At 39.1% G+C, this 23,263-nt stretch overlaps 1 protein-coding gene across 6 annotated transcripts in view; it reads right to left on the bottom strand.

Annotated features, from left to right (window-relative positions):
- Positions 1 to 1,245: 1,245 nt before the first annotated feature.
- Positions 1,246 to 23,263, bottom strand: part of SIRPB1 (signal regulatory protein beta 1) — a 1,192,076-nt gene continuing 1,170,058 nt past the window's right edge. For 5 of the 6 annotated variants that reach the window (XM_044090420.1, XM_044090417.1, XM_044090416.1 and 2 more), the window contains 3 exons: positions 14,455 to 14,499; positions 10,701 to 10,745; positions 1,246 to 1,984 (listed from right to left, as the gene is read on the bottom strand). In XM_044090420.1, the coding sequence (XP_043946355.1) occupies positions 1,964 to 1,984; positions 10,701 to 10,745; positions 14,455 to 14,499 (111 nt within the window). In that variant the 3' untranslated portion in view covers positions 1,246 to 1,963. The remainder of the gene's footprint in view (positions 1,985 to 10,700; positions 10,746 to 14,454; positions 14,500 to 23,263) is intronic. The other variant, XM_044090421.1, reaches the window with a different exon arrangement.

Below are 23,263 nucleotides of genomic sequence, written 5' to 3'. Positions count from 1 at the left end.
CTCTCTTTCTCTCTCTCCTTCTCTCTTTTTATCTCTTAAAAGATTAATTTTATCAAGGAAACATTTCTAGAAACGCATCCTGCAGCTGCTCACTCATAAAGCAATGCATGGTCCCAGACATCTGAGCAGTAAGATAGGTAACTGCAAATTCAACCCCCTCTTTTAGTACCCTGGCCTCCCAAGGTTAGAGGCAACGTATATATGTCCCATTATAGTCTTGTTTGGCCATCTCTGTGTTATTTGTATGCAAAACATAAGGGTAAAAAAAAGTAAGGTTAGGCTTCTTAAGATTCTCTCTGATCAATAGGCCAGTTAGTATCTATGGACCTATAAGAGAAGGCAAGCTAGTGGGACTGACTTTCAGAAAGGCTGTACAAATGCAAAATTCTATAGTAAAGTGCTCCTTGTTTCCGCTGGTGTGTCCTTGCCAAAACACCTGATGTTATATACAAATAGAAATGCATTCATAAATAAATGCAGTTATTAAATGACAAAAATGCAGGTTGAGATTACAAAATGAATCCTAAAAGTAACTTTGTCCTATTTGTATTCATTTATGGCATGCATATTTCAACTTACGGCACTAAGAATGACATTAACAAAACGTAAAAAAATTCTGGCACACCTCTGACATGCATTGTCTACTGACATGCTTGTTTCTATTGACGTCTGCAAAAGTTGGAAGCTCCTAGGTTATGTAAATTATAGCTGAGTGAATTAGAAATGTTGCTTCTTTTAAATAATGGAGTTATTGAAATGGGTTTGTCTTTGAAAGTACAGCATTATAGCCTAAGGAATTATACTCAAATTTCATGCAACTATCTGTTGTCATCAAAATAAAAACTCAGAGAAACTATTGAATAAATTATCTTGCTGAAAACAATCAATATTCTAGTACAGCAGTCTGGAAAATACTGTTCATAAGAATAAGTTTTATGTCTTCGCTCAAGGTTCAGCTAACTAATAAATATAATATGATACAAGTTTACTGCAGTTTATTCACACTCTATTTGTATGGTTAGCCAGGATCTCCAAGTCTCAAGCCAAACTTTCTTTTGGCTAGAGGACATGTGTGCATTCAGTTAGAACAATGCTACATCATATATTATACTAATATATATAATATGTTCATGTATAAGAATTCTACTAATCATACATTTATGTATATCTTGACCGGTAGTCTAAAGTATTTACTGAAAATTATATTTATGCCATTATAAAAAAAGAAATAGATTTTTCTTGAAATGTGCTGGAGAGTCCTTTATTATCATGATATCATTTTCAAAAAAGATTGCACTCAGAATAGCTCATGATGTTTGCTGCATTTCTATGATTATTTTTTTTATTTACTGAGATTACACTCATGAAATACATTTATTTCATTCAAAAGATATGGATTTCTACTCATAAACTCACTTCTCAATATGGTGTTTACCATGACATCAACATGAAAAATGTGATTTTCTACAATAAATATTTATTTGATCTGAATGTGTTCTCTTCAAGTTCTTTCATTGGAAGTCTATCATGTAAGCATTGTACACGATGAAGTTATGTACACTTTGAGGTAAAAATAACATAAAAATTCAGAAAATAAGATCAGCCAATTCCAAAAGTAAATTCCAGTTAAGATTTAGGGACATGCCCAACTTGATCATTTTGTGATCATCAGTGCTATGAATGGATAAGTGTCTTCTGTTGCTCCTGCTGCTGACTTTTGTTATATATTTATTTGTAGGACTTGGCTCTTGATAGTATCATATTTAGCATTCTTTCATAATCAGTCTTTAATTACAGTAATATATTTGCATCCCTTGTGAGGTTGGTCTGGTAGGTTATACTGTAATAGTTCCTTCACACCACATCCATGCTTCCAGTGGGCAACATAAATATAAAATCTGTTCAGGCAAAGCTTTTAGATCTTATTGATTATTGAAGAAGTTTGTTCCATTACTTGCATTTGTTATTGATCAGTTCTTTTCCTCTGAAACAGAAAATAAATATTCAGATTGCACCATTTTATATTTGCAAGAGACATGAGCAAAGCTTTGCTATTGGATTATTAATGTAAATTTTCAATTGCATTAGCATACAAATGCATGCTTGGAAACACCAGAGAAGCTGATATACAACTTAAAATAATAGCAATAATAAAGGCCAATGTATATTCCCTCTTAATGATCCCAGGATAATGCTAAGATTGTATCCATCCATCCATCCATAACTCAATTTTCCCATTTTGCACATCAGGTCCAAGTGTCACATCAACAATGACCATCATTTAGAGCCAATGTTACTTGCAAGCAAATTGTAGATCATAGTTCTATTTTTTTTTTATTTTGTTTTTGTTACATTTTATTACTGATGTTAACTTACATGAGTCAGTTCACAGAAGCTTTACTCTAAGGACTTCCTATTTCCCTGGAAAGAATATCATAAGATACAGAAGGATTCAGGAATATACAACTTGATGTATAAATTATCAAAGGATAAGCTATCCCTAGTTTTCACAACTATTGAGATGAGATGCACAGAATGTTGACTGGATTTGTATAAAATGGAACAGCTTTATTATGCAAGCAACACCTACATTATGAATAAACCTCCTGTTTTTATTTGTTCTTTGGGTAGTTTAACTTGCTTTAAGAATGGTTAGATAACTGAGAATCAGAAAACCACTATCATAGCATAAAAGATATTGGGTTTCTAGATAGCCTTTGAGTGCACAGCAGTGGATACATTCATTTTATGAAGTTCCCCATAATGAAGTTCTGTGGACGAAGAGAATGAAATCGTTAACTTGTCAGTCACATGGGCTGAGATAGACAGGGTGCTTCTGCTACTGCCATTGCAGAAAAAACCCAAAACATACATAGATGTCTTCTGATGACCCTCAAAGAGGTGCCTAAGACGATTTTGACGCCACACCAAAGCCCAATTTAAATGCTCTCAACAAGCTAATCATCAAATAATTACAGGGACTAATCGAGCTCAAATTACACAAGAAAGCTATAACTTAACAGAAAAAATTACATTGAATCTAACTTTGATGTAGGAAAACTGATAAATATTCACCCTGTAGGGTTCTTAAAAAAGTGGCTTATTAGACACAAATCAACAGTGAATAACAGAAGGACTATCCTACTAGTCTCATCTAATCAAATACTCAGAATAAAGCAAAAGACATGTGAACAGGATGATAGATGTACTTTATCTGGGCTCATTATATAACATTTACAGGTAAGAACACGAACATATGCCGAATTGTTTACCCTGTAAGTTCAACAACAATTCTTCCTATCCTTCATCCCCACCTTCCTCATCACTATGTTTCCATCTCTTCTATACTTTCTTGAATGCCTCTACATAGTCTCTCTGTCCACCACCCATTCTCTTTGTCCATGCCTTTAGTCCACATCCTGTCTGTGAAAAATACAAACCATAGGTTAACAACCGCTCAGTGAAGAACTACTTTGAATTATCCTGGAATAGTCAGTCGATAGACTCTACTAACTGTGGTCACTCCTCCCCCTCTGTTCTTCCTGTTTAAGAATATCATGTTGCATTTCCCTAAAATAATCATGTGTAGCCACAACATGTTCTCCAACTGGTCCCTTTTGAAAAATGTTTTACTTCCTCCAGTTTGTGGTCTTCTCTTTTTCCAGTCAGTGGTCACTTTCTTTACCCTGTGGCTCTTACCTTTTTTTGCAGCTGTACTCCTTCCAATGGCCTGATATTTCTTTCCTTGTTTAGCCTCCAACAATGCATAAAGTACATAACATACTGCCTGTCCAGGACCTGGCGGATTGGAGATATTTCATCCTAGTTTCCGTTATGCATGCCCTGTTGGTATATGCCAGCATTCTGTCTACTGCTACTCCTACTAGCATCTCATTTTGTTCCTCATGGTACAACCCAGATGGTATCTAATGGTCCAGATCCACATCCCCAAATCCTTTCCCCTTTTATCACATCATCGTTTTCATTAAACTCAGCTGGTACTTCAGAACCCGGTTATTGTGGCTGAAATTCAGAACCTTATGTCTGTTTGTAGTGAACCATAACTGCACTTCACTTTGTATCATAAGTGTAAATAAAGACCATGCTCTTTGTTTTGTTAGCTACAACTGAAATCAGCAAGCTAAAGTAAACAACTCTTAAATGCTGCTAATTTTGTAGAGTACGCTTGATATTGCTGTTTTTCAGCATCGCAAGTAATAGCACTATTTAAATATATTACAATTTTATACCTTTATCCATCAGTATTTCTGGCCTTGTCCCTGATTCTTGAGGAAAGAAGTTAAAGAAATAATTGAAGAGTACCAGATCCAGGTTTACCTCCTGTGGTTCATCTACAGTCACTTTTCTTATTCCTGACATTGTTTTTTCTCAACGTAAGCTTTTTTGTTCTAAACTTCTGTGAAGCAACAATTAATTTCCATAGTCCTAATCTTAAACTAACCCATTCAGTTATCTAATCATCTGCTGGTCTGGGAACTAGAACATGTTAAAGTTCATTTGCAGTATTCTGCTGTGAAGTTTACCTGTAACCAAGTCATACAACTGGATCAAGTTGGATTTGCAGCTCCTGAATGACAGTTCCGTTTGACTATGAACTAATTTCAGTTGCTGTGCAGAAATCTTTTGTTGTCTAGGAAGGCAAACAGCCACTGATGCTAAGCTACAAGACCTGTAGTTCTCTGGAAATGCTGCAGCCTTCCGCCCATGTATAAGGGTATCACACATGCTGTCCTCCAGTCCCCAGGCAGGTTGTGTTTGTCAGTAATCTTTTGAGGATCCATCTGGTGTTCTTCATGCACATAGTTCAGATCCCTGAGCTCTGCAGGAGGTATTCTGATTGGTCTTTGTGTATAATCCTCACAAAGCCAGCCAGTTTCCTCTGCACCTCTTCCCTTTCCTGGTATCATGCCCTTTCTGCACCTCTTCCCTTTCCTGGTATCATTCCCTTTCTGCACCTCTTCCCTTTCCTGGTATCATGCCCTTTCTGCACCTCTTCCCTTTCCTGGTATCATGCCCTTTCTGCACCTCTTCCCTTTCCTGGTATCATTCCCTTTCTGCACCTCTTCCCTTTCCTGGTATCATTCCCTTTCTGCACCTCTTCCCTTTCCTGGTATCATGCCCTTTCTGCACCTCTTCCCTTTCCTGGTATCATTCCCTTTCTGCACCTCTTCCCTTTCCTGGTATCATTCCCTTTCTGCACCTCTTCCCTTTCCTGGTATCATTCCCTTTCTGCACCTCTTCCCTTTCCTGGTATCATGCCCTTTCTGCACCTCTTCCCTTTCCGGGTATCATTCCCTTTCTGCACCTCTTCCCTTTCCGGGTATCATTCCCTTTCTGCACCTCTTCCCTTTCCTGGTATCATTCCCTTTCTGCACCTCTTCCCTTTCCTGGTATCATGCCCTGTACTCTCCTTCTTCTTTCCCAAGTCCATTTCAACATGGCGTTGCCCTTCTCATCCATGAACTCCTTCTCATTGTTAATCACTTTGTCCAGGTTTGTCCCTCCTTGTCCTAGTTTCTGTTATATACCTAAAAGGCATTGGTCTTATTTCTCTTCTTATCTGCCAGCTCCCTTTAGTAAGTGCTTTTGTTGTCCTTACCACACTGGTTGCACTTCCACTAGCCTCTTTGTACTGTCCCTTGTTCATATCCACGTCTGTCACACGTCCTATCTTTTTCTCTAATTTCTAGACTCACATTTCTCTGTAACTGCATTGACTTTGTTCTCTCTTTTGACTTTTTTACTCTTCCTCTCTCTTCATCATAGGTTATTACTAAGCTTGCAAGCCAGAAGACAAATAAGGAATCTATCCCAAATTCCAAGCTGCCCCTGAACACTGTCAGGTTAAGCAACTTGCTCAAGGTCACATAGTAGACAAATGAATGTTGAAGGAATCAAACCCTGTACCACTGGAATTATAGCTTACATTGTACATTCGCTGCAGCAACTGATAGACTAGTTCAAAACACTCAGTACTCCATCCTGGGTCTATATTAGAACATCAAAGTTTCAAAACTTCAAATGTTCTAATATTGACCCCTATTTAGTGAAAGCTGAAAACATCGAACATATAGAACAGCAAATTTTTTCCTAGGGAAAAAATTTGCTGTTCCAAAACACATACACACAACACAAGCACACCAAACAAACAGCAATCCACTCACACACACCTAAAATCTTACACCTAACCCTACACTAAACTATACACACACCACTAACTATTCACTTACTTTAACTCGAACCCTAACCCTAAGGTCCATCACTATCGCACACTCACCTCACTCGTGCCCTAACCCTAACTCACCTACCCTGCCCTAACCCTCACGTCCACACAATCGCACACTCACCTGACCCTCGCCCTAACCATAACTCACCTAACCTGCCCTAACCCTCACATCCACACAATCGCACACATACCTAACCCACACCCTAACCCTAACTCACCTAACCCACCCTAACCTTCACATCTACACAATTGCACACATACCTAACCTGCACCCTAACCCTAACTAACCTAACCCGCACTCAATCGCACACTTACCTGAACCCGACTCGTAACTTTCCACCACAGCGCTGAAAATACCGAAGCAACAGAAACGGACAACCAAATTCTTTCCCTAGGAAAAATTTTGTTTTTCTGTTGCTTCGATATTTTCAGCTTTCACTGAATAAGGATCGATATTAGAACATTCGAAGTTTTGAAACTTCGATGTTCTAATATAGACCCTCCATCCTTCACTATCATTTTTATTTCTTCTCTCCCCCAACTGGAATCACACCATGATAGGACCACTCTTAGCTAACAGCACCTTCATCTGGACAACTATGACCCGTCCACTTTCATTATCACTATCACTGAGATTTTATCCTTTTCTGCCACAGTTCTGCATTCATCCACTAACCTCTTATGGTCAACGACTTTATTCAGCTCTTACTCTGTCTTTATCCTGTAGATCATACAATCCTAGTCTGGTAGATTCAGTTCCCCATGGAGTATTACCAACTAGCACCAATCTAATGCATTTATTCTCTCGTATAATCTCTCATTTTCCACTTATAATGTGCCTGGGGATGACTCACTGTCTGTTACAACAGCTATCCCTCTTTCTTTACCTTACATTCTAGGGAAATTAACTTAGGTTGTGAGCCTGCACACATCTTTGCTTAAGTCAGAGGCAGTGGTCAGTGTATCTAACAACAGAGTCACCAATCACCTGGGATATCGTTAGAAAATGATTATGTAAGGTATACATGGAAATGATAGGTAGCTGGTGACATCTTGGCAATGAGTGTGTCCAGTGCTTAAATAAGTAACCTTTCACTGATGCTTGATCATTGCAATTCTAGGAGGCTTTGGAAGGGATTATTTTTCTTTTCTGCAGCATTAGTATGTGTTGTTTATACAACGATCTAACATTTGAATGGCACCCACCACATTACTTATTTTGAGAGGGGTGCTTTTAACCTATCTAGACATTTACACCTCTAAGAGATGGAATCCCTTAGGTGAAGCAGGAGATAGTTTTCTGTAAGCATGTAAGCATACTGCCGTAAGACACTAGCTGCTTTAATCCTGGCATAAGAAGTGAATCTAATCTGCTGACAACCCATACTGTCCAGTGGTTGACAGGACATAGAAGGGGACTGAGGGGGAGAGTGTGAGTAAGACACATGAGAGCTTAAAAACAAACACTCAATATCCACTAGCATTACCGGTACTTGGATTTCTATATTTGGTGCCAGCTCTGTGCAACTGTGCACAAGTCAGTGCAGAACAGTGCAGGTAAGTTTGACCCAATGCAAAGTGGAGGAAAACACTAATGAGAAGGAGAACGGGGAACATTACCCATATCATGGGGAACTTTACCCATATTATGGGGAAACTCAGCAAGCAGAATAAAAACTAGAATGAACAGCAGATGCAGGGTGGTATCCAACGAGACGGAGCCCGAATAATGAAAACATTCTTTACCCAATCCAATGATCAAAATGAAGTAAATGAAGGTTCTGAAGAAGTCTGAGTATTGACAAAAGTGCTTAACTTGTTGTTTTATCATTTTTAAACTGTGACTTTATGTGTATTTGTACTTCATTTTGATCATTGGATTGAGTAAAGAATTTTTTCATTATTCAGGCTCTGTCTCATTGGATACCACCCTGCATCTGCTGTTCATTCCATATTATGGGGAACATTACCCATATTATCGGGAACATTACCAGTATTATGGGGAATGTTACCCTATTATGGGGACCATTACCCGTATTATGGGGATCATTACCCATATTATGGGGAACATTTCCCATATTATGGGGAACGTTACTCGTATTATGGGGAACGTTACTCATATTATGGGGACCATTACCCGTATTATGGGGATCATTACCCATATTATGGGGAACATTTCCCATATTATGGGGAACGTTACTCGTATTATGGGGAACGTTACCCATATTATGGGGAACATTACCCATATTATGGGGAACATTACCCATATTATGGGGAACGTTACCCGTATTATGGGGAACGTTACCCATATTATGGGGAACATTACCTATATTATGAGGAACATTACCAGTATTATGGGGAACATTACCCGTATTATGGGGAACATTACCAGTATTATGGGGAACATTACCAGTATTATGGGGAACATTACCCATATTTACACAAATGTGACGTGACTGTGGAGACAACCTGCTACACAAAGCATGGCAGTGAGCTCAATACAACTCGTCACAATATACAGCAAGAGGTAAAAGCTAGACAGACAATCAAAACCAGCTATACAGTTGAGCCAATAGTGCTTGGCAACCTATAAATAGCAGCAATTACTGCAGTCCTATTACAATAACTATGAATGCCTTTGTAATGGCCAGAGACCAGGCCAGAGCAGATTTTTTAACATTTTAAGTATAAAAACAGTGAAGTTGGCAGGAATCTATTCTTAAAGCAGCCAAAGCAGGATGGAAAATGGCACAGTTGAAAAAACCAAAGTAAGTGCAATGCAAAATGTAAGGAAAAAATAACTTTCCTGAGCATTTCTGGTAGCACAACTTCTGAAATAGCTTAATCACTTCTTAAATGATTGCTGACACATGTAGCTCTCTGAAGTTTTAGTAGAAAAACTGAACATGCACTAAACTGTCATTGTTTTGTTTGTGTGTGTATCTACAGAGAGAGAAAGAGAGACATGTGTGTGTGTGTGTGTGTGTGTGTGTGTGTGTGTGTGTGTGTGTGTGTGTGTGTGTGTGTGTGTGTGTGTGTGTGTGTGTGTGTGTGTGTGTGTGTGTGTGTGTGTGTGTGTGTGTGTGTGTGTGTGTGTGTGTGTGTGTGTGTGTGTATATACATACACGTATATATAAAATATGGTTTACTATCAAAATAGTGAAATCACTTACCAGGACTGTGAACATCCCCGAACTGGAACAGCGAAAAGCCATCCAGCTGACTGCTCAGAATGTCAATTTGTTCAGTAGGAAAGAATCGGCATTCAACAGTGACTGGACCGTTCACCATCTACAATATACATTGACTATGAGCCATACATATTTCTACTATATTGCAGGGGGGCAAGCTCCCCTGTACCCCCCACACACCCTGCAACTTATGCAATCTAACTCCAAGATCGCACTACAGTGAGGAAAAGGGTAATTTTCCTGATCCCCACTGTAGTACAATCCACTTCATAACACCGATACTCAAAACTGTGAGCACAAACTACGTGTCGACATTTCGGAGTCAACAGGATTTGCATTCACAGTTTTGCCTCTTTGCACCTCTAAGTTCGACCTTCTGATAGTCATGGTAAGTCCATTCACTATTTTAATAGTAAACCATAAAATATATGTTTTATATGTATTGGTGTCCCTAATTTTAGTCATTTGTCATTAAGGCTGACATTTGTTTCACCACCACACTTTGGCTGATGGTCAACAGTTGTGCAAGAACACTAAATTACTGGAATGGGGAATATCCTCTTTTCCCAGGTACTGTGTAATCTTGGAGTTCAAATATAAGTAGCAGAAGGGATGTTGGCCAAAGGCAATCACATGGGGTGCAAGAGAGCTTGCTCCCATGAAAAATGATGTTTGGTTATGGTTAAAAGTCGCATGCTTCAAGCTTATGTCTTGGAGTCTACTCTTTACAATTTTTTCTATTTTTTAAGTAGTTTCAGTTGACGTTAAGTGTGTGTGCTATATGTGTATGGTACATGTATTTGAGACATACACACACACACACACACACACACACACACACACACACACACACACACACACACACACATACACAGTGCTCATTTCTGCACCACTGTGTTGTTCTAGACTAAAGAAAGTAAAAGAAAAGAAATAAAATAGAGTGAAATAAATAGCCAATTTCTTGGTAGGAAAACAATTACATTCACATAAAAGAAGTCATGCCATTTCTAGAACTTCAGTAGTTGAAATTACAAATATATGCATAATTTCTGCTGGAAAAGCATTAGTCTATTACAAATGATAATGTCTTTGAATGTAATTTTTTTTAATTAAGGCACGGCCTACTTTCTTAGTGAAACAATGAACTGAAACAAGTGTACTAAGCATAACACTATGTTTAAAATCATTTGAAGATATCGCATCACTAAAAACAAAATGAAGAAGGCAGTTGATATATTGAAACGTTTTGTCACCTGTCTTACCTGTGGTGGACAATTAGGTGCTGGACCTCTAGAAGCTCTTTGTCCCTTAAATAAAAAACAAATGTTTTATTCTACAGTTACAGGGTGGTGGTATTTATGCATTTTTAACCTTTTTGAAAGCATTCTTGCATAAAATTTCATTGAGATGCATTTTTTATATCAATAAGTCTAAATTAAAGTGCTGTTACATTCCTACTTAGAACAATAATTTGTTGATCTACATTTGAGTACTTAAGCTTTCTGCCATAAAAATGCATTAAATTATATGCCCTGTTTTCATTCACTTACTCATCTGCTAAGCATCTTTTTTTTTCTTTTTTTGTTGTTGACTCTCTTAATTGTAAGAAACAGACAGCATTGCATACGCTAATGCACAAAGTTTAATACAACAAAAATATAATAATTTAATTTCACGCCAACTGTAAATATTGTATATAGTTAATCATATTGTTTTACTTATTAGAAAATGTATTAAGATTATTATACAATGGAATTATTTGAAAGATTAATAAAAAGCACGGAGTAAAGTTTAATACAACAAATTATTCTGCAGTACAGTCCGTCAAACATGCACCAAATTGCTTCTTTCAAAGAAATAACATAAGCTTGATTGTCTGCAGTGTTTGCAACTATTACAAACCCATCTTCTGGGTGCCTCTCTGAGGAACCTTGCTGAACGCTCAATGTTGCTCTCTGTTGCAGGCCCATTTGTCTAAGCCAGTTTCATTGGATGGTGACTATGACTCCCATTTTCTTGTATAAATAAGTAATTCACGAATTTGACTCATCAGTGTAGTGGCAGTCATTAACTGCGCTGGTGATGTACATTGTCCTTACATGACCGTATCCAGTATTCTTTGTGAATTCTTTAGCTTGCTTGATTCAACAGTTGGACTTTAGAATGTTATGACTACATTTCAAATGCTAAAATGGCCATTCTGAAAATCTATTGAGTTTAACAATTGCATACTATAAATCATTATCAAATATTATACAACGACCCCCCATTAATATTCCAAAACGTGCACGCTGATTGGTCAGACTGCACATTGTAAATCAGACGTATACTAATGGAAAAAGGTCTGGTCACCCAGACATTTTCCATTAGTATAAGTTTTTTTTACAGCAGTGGAGAATGCAAGATCTCCGTTGCTTTTTAGACACTGTCTCGCTATGGTAAAGGAGTTTAACATAGCGAGACAGCTTTAAAAACAGTAACGGAGATCTTCCTTTCTCTGTTGCTTTTTTTAAAGCTGTCTCGCTATGTTAAACTCCTTTAACATACCGAGACACTTTATAAAAAGCAACAGAGATCTTGCTTTCTCCATTGCTTCCACCCACAGCTCTGATGTACTGCGTAAGCATACGCATGCGCATTACCTCAGAACTGCCACAGAATACCAGAGAGCTGTGGAAGGGCAGCAAGGAGGCATTATACAATGCCATTATTTAAGAAAAGTAAGTATTTTTTTTCTTAAATAATGTCGTTGTACAATAGCAATAACCCATTTCTGGGTGTGGGTAATGCTGGATTTACCCACGGTTGTATTTGTTTGGCCACTCGGGCTTCGCCCTTGTGACCTAACCACAACAACCGTGGGTAAATCCAGCAATACCCACACCTAGGCATGGGTTATTGCTATATTAAACCATTAGGAAACCCAAACCTCGAAATACAGTTTTTGTGAACATCTACTTGTCTCATCTGTTACCCTTACTGGATCAGAAAATTTGAAATAGTATTCAAGACAGAAAAATGTGCATTATTTTGATATTAAAACAGACCTGTTCAAATATTTTTTGCAGTTATCCTAAAACTAAATAGAAATTTATCGCCTCTTCTGGATTGTTATGGTGGTAAGCTTTACACTAAGTGCAATTCTGAAATTCAGGCTATGCTTGCATTAACAATCCAGATGAGGACACATTTCTTTCTTTGCACAACAGCATTCCTTATTGTGACTCGTGTACTCCTGTAAATATTTTCTTAGATGATTAAACAGCATTAATTAATGAACAAAACTCATTTATTGATTAATTTTGTTACTGGAGCAGTGTATCGTTTGGAAAGCATGGCTTCCTCAAAGCCTTTGTTCTCCTCCAGCCATTCTCCAAATCCTGGGAGTCCGCTCTGCCTCCCAAGCTAAGGTTGTCACTACCTACCTAGAAAAGGTAACAACTGTGTGTAAGCGAGGAAGGTGGGGCTGGAGGGTTGACACTGCTCATGGAGGTAGCTAGCTTGCAGTGGAATTCATGTCCCCTAATATGCTAATAATAGCCCATGGTCTGAGTACTTCAGCCACCATTTGTTTACTGTGTGACTCTAAGCAAATCACTTAAGGAAAGAGTACACCTGATGCAAATCTGTAAAAAGATTTATGTAGATCAGAGCTTTACCAAGTTATGAAATGCAAATAAATAGATATATACACATATATATATATATATATATAAAATATGGTTTACTATCAAAATAGTGAAATCACTTACCAGGCCTGTACACATCCCTGAACCAGAACAATGAAAAGACATCCAGCCAACTGTTCAGAATGTCAATTAATTCAGTAGGAAAGAATAGGTATTTGACAGTGACTGGACCGCTCACCATCCACAATATACATCGACTATCATCCATACATATTTCTACTGTTTTGCAGGGGGGGAAGCTCCCCTGCACCCCTCACACCCTCTGCAACTTATACATTCTAACTCCAAGATCGCACTACAATGGGGAAAAGAGTAATTTTCCTGGTCCCCACTGTAGTACAATCCACTTCATAACACTGATGCTCAAAACTGCGACACAAACTACATGTTCACATTTCGGAAAGGACAGGATTTGTGTTCGCAGTTTTGCCTCTTTGCACCTCTAAGTTTGACCTTCTGATAGTCATGATAAGTCCATTCACTATTTTGACAGTAAACCTTAAAATATATGTTTTATATGTATTGGTTGCCTAATTTTAGTCAACTAACATTAAGGTTGACATCTGTTTTGCCAGCACACTTTCGTTGACAAAACAGATGGTCAACAGTTGTGCAAGAACACTAAATTACTGGACCGGGGAATATCCTCTTTTCCCTAGTACTGTGTATTCTTGGTATAGGTAGAGAAAGGGATGTTGGCCACAGCCCACCACATGGGTTACAGGAGAGTTTGCTCCCATGAAAAATGATGTTTGGTTAAAAGTTGCATGCTCCAAGCATATGTCTTGGAGACAATGCTTTATATTAACACTTTTTTAAGTAGTTTTAGTTGACATTAAGTATATGCATTATATGTGTATGGTCCATGTATTTGAGACATACATACACACACACACACACACACACACACACACACACACACACACACACACACACACACACACACACACACACACACATACACACACACACACACACAGTGCTAATTTCTGCACCACAAAATCAAATAAATAGCAATTTCTTGGTAGGAAAACAATTACATTCACATAAAAGAAGTCATGCCATTTCTAGGACTTCAGTGGTTGAAATACTTTACAAGAGAATGCATAATTTCTGCTGGAAAAGCATTTGTCTATTACAAATGATAATGTCTTTGAATGTAATTTTTTTTTAATTAAGGCACGGCCTACTTTCTTTGTGCAACAATGAACTGAAACAACTGTACTAAGCATAACACTATGTTTAAAATCATTCGAAGATATCGCATCACTAAAAACAAAATGAAGAAGGCAGTCGATATACTGAAATGTTTTGTCACATGTCTTACCTGTGGTGGACAATTAGGTGCTGGACTTCTAGAAGCTCTTTGTCCCTTAAATAAAAAAACAAACATGTTTTATTCTACAGTTACAGGGTGGTGGTATTTATGCATTTTTAAACTTTTTGAAAGCATTCTTTCATAAAATTTCATTCAGATGCATTTTTTATATCAGTAAGTCCAAATTAAAGTACTTTTACATTCCCACATAGAACAATAATTTGTTGATCTACATGTGAGTAACAGACTTAAGAATATCACTCAGTGCCCTAGGAAGGTGAACCTCCCAACCTTCCTGCATACCCAGCCTGGCTGTCTTTAGAGCTCTGGTCTGCACATCAGACTAACTCTACTAGCATATCCCCGTAACCATTCTTCTGGAAGAAAGATCAGCTGACAACTCTTTCCCCCTACATTATCGTGAGCAGGTACCAAAGAGACTAGGCAACAAAAACACAAACAACTGGACACACACAAACACAGCAACACAAACAGAAAACAGGATCAAAAAAATTCATTGTCTTCTCACTCTAGCCGCCACCTCGCCTGTAAGTAAAAGTCTTCAAGTAGGTAGAACACAGAACACATAACACACAATATATAAAAAAAAACTATAATTTAAATAAAATAAAAAAATAAAATTAAAATAACTTAAATCACATTTTTTCCACAGCATTCTGTCTTCATTCAAACCTCTAGGTAATAAAAAAAATAAAAAAAAAAAAAAAAATAAAAAGTTTTTTAAAAAGTAATTTACCCACCACTCATCAGATTCTAACTTTGCTACTACCTGCTGGTAGCTTTTTTTTTTTTTAAAATCGCTGCCTTTTCCTTTATGAAAAACAAAAAAGTTGGGCAAAGGCCCTCCTTTTGTTTTGTTATGTATCTGAGATGTGTGTTCCAAAAGCCTTGAACATTCTTTTTTTTTTTGCCTAATGAAAAATCTATTACATCCACATGTAATTTGCATAACCCACTTATTATTCCTACCTATTATTGAGAGCCATTGAAAAAAAATTTATATTATTTATAAAAAAAAAATGTACAAATGGACAAGCCTGGCATTTGCCACATGGGGGCGATACTCAAACTAGATGGTTGAAGTGATACAAAGAGACTAACCTAGTGCCAGTTACTGGTGTCACAGTCATGGGGTTACTCCTCTGTGCCAACTGAGCTGCAAACAATTTAACGCTATTAATTTAAAAGTCATACACTTTAAACCTTAAATGAAATCAGTCTCTTCTTTGAATGGAAAGACGTGGCTATGTTCCTCTCTTCAAAGCAGATTTCTCCACAGATCACCCTATCCTAGCCACTTTTCAAACCATCTGCATTTCCAGATTATTGTCAGCAAAATGCTGAATATCTTTAAGCTTCTTTTCAGTCATAGACGACCGTGGAAATATTAATTAAGTTGTAGTTCGTCGAAAATTAATTCTTCTCACTGCCCTGGCAAATATGAATGACTTAGCCTCTTCACAACTAAAATGCTCTTTTATAATTTAAAAAAATCTCTTCTGTCCAGCCATGTACATTGTGCAAAGATTTTTAAATATATCTTGTAATGGTTTATGGTCGATTTTACCAACATTTTTAAATGTATTCACATAACTTTTTACGGCAATATACAATGACACAGTTATTTTTCTTTGCAATTTGTAAAGGCTCTTGTCCTGTAAGTTACTGTGATACCTTTTGCAGAATTATTGCACCAGTTTCATTTTGTCTGGCATACAGTTGATCAAAAATCTTATTGTGGATACATTTATAACAGTTTAATTATTGCATAGCCTTTTTCATTTGTCCTGTAATCCACTCGCAGTCTATATCTCTTTTCAGCGATTTCCTTAATGCCAAACTAATGTCTGTGAAATTCAGAGTAAGCTTCAAAAGATACTGCATTGACCTATAAAGATGATAAGCTCCTATTTGTCCTCTAGAAGCGATGTTTGCATTATTGCTTTGACTTCCTCATTGTCTAGTTTTAAGCCTTTGAATATTATTATAGAGCTCCAAAACGCTCATTTTAGTAACTTTGTATTCTAACTTTTGCTCAGCTGCGGTTGTTTCCTCTCAATCTCTTGAGCTCTACAATAAAAGGAGAAAGCTACTACAAGATAGAGCAAAATCCTTAAAAGGGAAGGCACCCTTGATCACTATAAGTAAAAAACTACGATCGCTCATAAAATCATCCAAGGCAAATTTTGAAAGAAAAGTCGCTAAGGACTCAAAAGACAATCATAAGGCCTTTTTTAGCTATGTTAGAAACCTGGGAGGAAACTCCCAGATATGCTCAGAATTAGTTCAAAATGATGTAAAAATCACTGAACCAACAGACATTGCCAACATACTGGCTAACAGGTTCAGTGTAAATTTCTCCCCCCCCCCCCCAAAAGGAGAGATATCTATCCCAGCGGATTGTAGCCTCCCACACATCTCAAATGCTCAGGTGAAAACTGCTCTCTCCAAGGCAAAAAACACAGCATCTATGGGACCAGATGGTGTCCCCGGTTGTGTGCTCCACGAACACAATGAGGAATTAAACCCGCTGTTAGGGCAGCTGTTTAATCTTAGCCTCACCTCAGGATACGTACACAAGGAGTGGTGTACGGCAACTGTGGTCCCACTTCACAAAGGCGGTGCCTCCACTGACCCTGGTAATTACCGCCCCATCAGCTTGACAAGCCTAGTCTGCAAAGCTATGGAGAGGATCATAATGGAACTCAAAAATAAAGACACAGGGGACTTACAGACATTGGATCCAACCCAGTTTGGCTTTGTCAAGGGCAGATCATGCCTTTTAAACTTGGTTGATTTTTTTGAAACAGTCACAAAGGCCATTGATGAGGGCAAGGCAGTCCACACAGCCTACCTTGACCTTGCAAAAGCTTTCGACACAATACCCCACTCGGGTATCATAGAAAAACTCACCAACTTAAATGTAAACCCATACGTCACAAGATGGGTTGCAAACTGGCTAAGTGACAGAACCCACAGGGTCAGAGTGGCTGGCGCCATGTCAGACTCCAAGCCGGTCACAAGTGGTGTCCCACAGGGCTCAGTCTTAGGCCCCCTCTTGTTCGGCATCTACTTTTCAGAAGTACAGGCAAACACAGGAGGATTATGGCTGACTAAGTTTGCAGATGACTGCAAACTGGGCGCCATAGTTGAAAACACATCAAACACAGATATCCTCCAGAAGGGTCTCATAGAAACGGATAACTGGTGCCAGAGCCATGGCCTAAAGTTAAACGCCAAAAAATGCAGAGTCATACCCTTCAGGAAAACAAGGTTACCCCTAGCTACCATATAGGTGGCAATCCACTAAGCACAGAAGAGGTTATCAGGGATCTGGGGACCCAGGTTGACAGTAACCTTTCATTTGACACCCACGTTGCCAAGGTAGTTAGGAAAACCTTCTACATTGCCCACCTGATCATGAAGGGATTCACATCTAGATCAAGGTCATTGTTCCCCTGTACTCATCACTCATCACTCATCAGACCAATGATTGAGTACAATGCCCCATTTGGAATGTATCTTACCCGACACCTGCAGCAATTGGAAAGGCCCCAAAAGTTCCTCACCAAAAGGATAAAGGGTCTCAAAAATATGTCTTATGCTATCCGACTGAAGGAACTCCAGCTCTATTCAGTCGCATACCGTCTGCTCAGAGGAGACCTGTGCCTAACATACAAGGCCATGTCAAACCTGGAATTGATGGACATGCTCCACCTCAAAAAATCTAAATCCACAAGAAATACAAGAGGAAGAGACTTAAACCTTAACACAGTTATAAATAGGACGTGCTGGAGGGACAGATTCATCACCCAAAGACTCCCTATGCTGTGGAACAAAATCCCGGTACATGTGAGGCAGAGCACCTCGCTGGCCCTGTTCAAGAGAAATCTTGACCAATGGATGGGAGATTGCAGGTTTACCCCGGGGATCACCTCAGTGTCACTGCTGGACAGAGGCATGGTAAACTAATGGGCACAGTACCTTTCAAACTTAAGGGGTGGTGAAAGCCACAAAACTTTGGGCTAGGCTTATAAATGCCCTAGGGCAGATAGCCTAGTATGAACCTATGAACCTATTTAGTAGCTGCAGTAGCCCTGCATTATACTTTTCTTTAGTCTGAGTCTATGCTAACACGTCATCAGCAATACTGTCAAACCCCAGCCATTCAATTACTTAGTTCATAGGGTCAGAGGCACCAAATTCTCTGGCTGGATTGTCTCATTTTTGAAGGATGGAGTCTTATATAAATGTTTCAGAAGAAGTGTGTTTGTTGGCTTCTCATGTCATTCAAAAAATCAGAATATGACTTGTAAATTCTGTAGCTTATTGAATTATAGCACACTGGTTTATTCAGACACAGCACTGCATAAAGTTGTTTTACTTTATGGGGTGCTGTGTGTGAATAAACCAGTGTACTGTAATTCATTGGGCTGTCGGTGCCGTATTCTTACAGTTTATGGTCTTTTCTACGGCCCTTGCTTCCATTATCTGTGAAATTCTGTAGCTTCTTACAACAGTTGTAACATACGACAGAACAAGAAAAAACAGACATTGAAAAAAACAGATATAGAAAAAATAATGTATTTCATATTTAACTACCACAGTAACTAAGTCAATTCATGAAACTCAGGTTATGAAAAACTGAAGTATAGTTATTACTACATAAAAGGCAAGAAGAAAATTGCTGGATGTTAACGTACACTTACCGTTACATATGGTTGTAAGAAAGAATAGCGCTGACAAGGAGGCAAAGCATGTAAATAGCCAGCTGTTAATTTTGTTATAACAAGGAGGACATTTAAAACATGAAGTTAACAGTTAAAAGGCAGTGTAAAACTTAAAGACAGGGAAAACAAAACTATAACACACCAGTTTATTTATATTTATTTATTTATACAATTTATTAACTAGGGTAGAGCACTTATCTCATTGGACCAATTTCAGTCTCATCCCAGGACAATTCTGTATAATGTAACCCTCAACGCACAGAACAGTAAAACAGGACACTGTAAACACTAGAGGTCTGAATTAAAATGTTCGATATAGCACTCATTAATTAAACAGCAAATAACCATTTCATCACCAATCACTAAAATGTATGCTATAGTGAAAGCATCTATTTATACTCCATGATGGAAACTGATATTAGTGATTTTTTTTCAACTAATATATGCATGTTGCAACTTTAAAATGTGATAATATAATAAAGATGTTAAAAATATGCTACAACCAGTGTTGTTAAGTAATAGCAACAAAGGACTCATTGTCTAGGCTGATGTTTGTAATTTCATAACAATGTTTTTAAAGGAAGTAATCCCTCTACCAATGCTGAACATCTGGACTATAGATAGCTGACAGCACTGTAGTAAGAAAGTAAAGGAAGGAAAATGCATTACACAAAGCACACAGCTTTGGCAGCATATAGAAATGAAATAAAGAAATAAAGTTAAGAAAATGCTATGCATCTCAGTAAGTAACCAAAACTGCGAACTATACATGTTCTTCGTGTTTCACTATTGCAGTCATCACCTGTGGGTTATCCCTGCTGTGGTAGCCATCGGCCAGCCCGAATACCAGTGTCAATGTTTTTTCGCATTGGCTGCCGTCACCTGTAGTGTGACATCAGGTCGTCAGTGCTACAAAGCAAGGCAGCTGACATCATTACATCAGTCTTTCTTGCCGTGGAGCCCATAGCAGAAGAAGTTCACACAAGTGCCGGTTGGTCGCTACCAGAAGTTGAATTTCAGCTGAAAACGTCTAAAGCTGAGTACCACATTGGGGATCCTTTTTTCTTTTACTAATTGATGTTTGAAAAAGTTAACAATTGTCTCACCTGTGGAAAGCAGATCCCACACCGAGACTTCCATCCTTACTGCATCACTTGTTTAGGCCCAGACTATGATGTCCCCTGTTGCCAGTTCTGTGCCCTCTTTAATACAAGAACCATTCGCCATAGAGCTCTTTTGTAGACAGTTATTTTTATGTTCTGTCTTCGCATTCCCATATATTGTCCATCAGCCAACAATCTGTGGGCATTCCAAAAAAAGTAGAGATAAAGATAGAGACAGACCACACAAGGCTAAGCCTTCCAATGATGCTACTGCTAAGCAGATTGACAGTTCTCCGGAATTCAGTGAGATGCTTTCGCAGCCCCTGATGCCTGATTTGATATATACACAGGCCTTTACTGAGACTCTTTTGGAGGCTGGTATGCCACAGAAATCTTCTTCATCTTTTGAGCCTTTGGCTGTCTCTGCCTCAGTTGGGTCCAGAGCTGCGACGCAGGCACCAGCTTCCGAGGATGTTTTTCGCACTACTGAATCTAGACAAAAACAGACATCTTTGCATCCACTACATTTTCTCTCAGAACAATGGATTCTCTCAGGCCTAGAAGCCAAGCCACTCCTAGGAAATCTGCTTGTAGCCACCATCTTGCTACTGCTCCACCACCACCCCAAGCAAAAATGCTTAAAATGGCAGAGGATCTTATCTCCCTTATCCAGGGTAGTCAGGCCACAACTTCTGAATGGAAAAAGCACCTTCTCCAGACATTATGACTGAACAGGATTCTGAGGAATCTGACTATTCAGTTTTTGAAGAAGAACAGCATCCCTTAACTGCTTATGAGGATTCAGATGCACTGGAATCCATCCCTTCTGCCTCCCTTCTAGAGGACCTTTCCTTTGGGGAAACCCTTCACTCCCTCAGGGAACATTTCCAATGGGAATCTCAGGATCTCTAGGAGGAAGGCTCTTCCTCTTCTTAGAGAGTTTCTGGACCTGCCCCACCACAGACCCCTGGCCATCCCCCCTATTTTAGAAGTGGTAGATGATGTTTTCCATGAATCCAGCTTAGCCCCTAACACCCTCCCTCCTGCTCCCACTAAATCTGACTGGATTCTGTCAAATACCTGTACAGAAATCCTGCTGCAGACCCAGAGTTCATTACACAGGGACCTAAAGGAGCTAAAACTAGTTCTGCCAATAATCCTCTTCCTTCTGAAAAGGACTCCAGAGCTCCAGACAGATGGGGTAAAAAAGTATATACCTTTGCAACCTTAGCTATCAGAGCACTCAGTTGTTAGTTGCCTATGTTAAAATATTAACAACACAGTTTGGAACTATTAAAACAGAAGATTGCTACCTTTCCTGACTGTGCCAAGTGAAAAGAGTTAGCAGATTTACTGCACTCTGCTTGTCAAGTGGCCAGACATTCATTACAATGTGGATGTGATGCACTAGAAGCCTCTAGCAGGGCAGCAGTGACAGGATCTGTTATTAGGAGACATGCATGGCTGAAGGAACAATCCTCTCCCTGATCATGTCAAGTCTAAACTTATTGATGCACCCCTAGATAAGGACCGCTTGTTTGGGGAAAAAGCAGAAGAGGTGCTTAAAAAGATGGAAGACAAAGCAAAATCTATGCAAACAGTAAAATATTTCTTTCAGATTCAACCTCCCAGATTCAGCAGGAATTTTCCCTCTAAGCACTGGGCCTTCCCTGCACCTAGCAGACAGGGCCAAGGTAAGCCCCACAGGGACAGACCTTCCAAGCCCCTATCCCAGGGCCAGCAGAGAAGCAAACAATGGACCACTTCCATCTCTAAGGCAGGGAGTTCTAAGCCAACCTTCTATGGCAAACACTCACAATGACTCCCTCTCCTCTGCCCTAGCTTCACTCATCAAAAGCTAGGAGGAAGGCTCTCCCTCTTCAATGACAATTTGCTTTCTGTAACAAAGGACCAATGGGTCTTAAAGATCATTTTTCAGGGATACAAATTCTCTTTCAGCAAACTCTCAATTCCAAGAGGGTACCCAGACTTACCTCCAAATCAGTAGGTACAGGCATTGAAACAGGTCCAAACTCTTATATCCCAGGGGGTAGTAGAATCTGTCCTCTCAGATCAAACAGGCAAAGGCTTTTATTCCAGACTATTCCTTGTTCCCAGAAAAGAGGGCACTTGGCTCCCCATCCTGGACCTATCTATTCTGAACACCTCCCTGGTGGTCTCCAGATTCAAAATGCTAACTTTGCAGCAGCTGCTGCCTATGCTGACCAAAAATGCCTGCCTAGTGACCCTGGACCTAAAAGATGCCTAGCTTCACATCCCCATCAGGGAGTCCTGCAGGAAATTCCTGCACTTTAGAGCAGGATCACAACACTTTCACTTCTCTGCGCTGCACTTTGGCTTATCTACTGCACCCAGAGTATTCACCAAATGCTTGTCCTTGGCCATAGCATTCTGCAGACAGATAAGAGTACAAATTTACACTTACCTGTGCGACTGCCTCATTCAGATAGAGTGCAAAGAAAAGCTGCTCCAGGACCTTCTCTTTGTCAAATCACTCCCGACTTCCCTAGGATTCGTCATCAACAAGAATAAATCAAAGCAAAACCCCACCAGGAAGATCATTTTCTTGGGAGCTGTGCTAGACACAGCATCGCAAATGGCCTTTCTATCCCCAGAAAAGCAGAGCTTCCTGCCTCTCTACTTTACCTAGCTGGCTTCCAGAAGTCACTTCACTGCGAGGAAGTTCCTGCAAGTCCTGGGATAAATGGCATCTTGCATCCTTCTCATTCCTCTGGCCAGGTTTCACAAGAGAAGTTCAGTGGTATTTAAAGAACCTTTGGTGCCAGCACTCAGTCCTTAGAGACCCCTCTCCCTCTGATCCCATGTATAAAGGTCGAGTTTCTCTGGTGGACAGAGCCCTGATGGTCTTCCCTTTATCCTCCACCCTTCTTGCCAGACCATCACCACCGACATCTCAGACATTGCTTGGGGCACTCACCTAGC

The sequence above is a fragment of the Protopterus annectens genome, chromosome 12.part0 (assembly GCF_019279795.1).
Source record: "Protopterus annectens isolate FY-2018-M chromosome 12.part0, PAN1.0, whole genome shotgun sequence".
Lineage (NCBI taxonomy): Eukaryota > Metazoa > Chordata > Ceratodontiformes > Protopteridae > Protopterus > Protopterus annectens.
The sequence above is the reverse complement of the archived record's forward strand: the minus strand, read 5'-3'. Positions and strand labels throughout refer to the sequence as shown.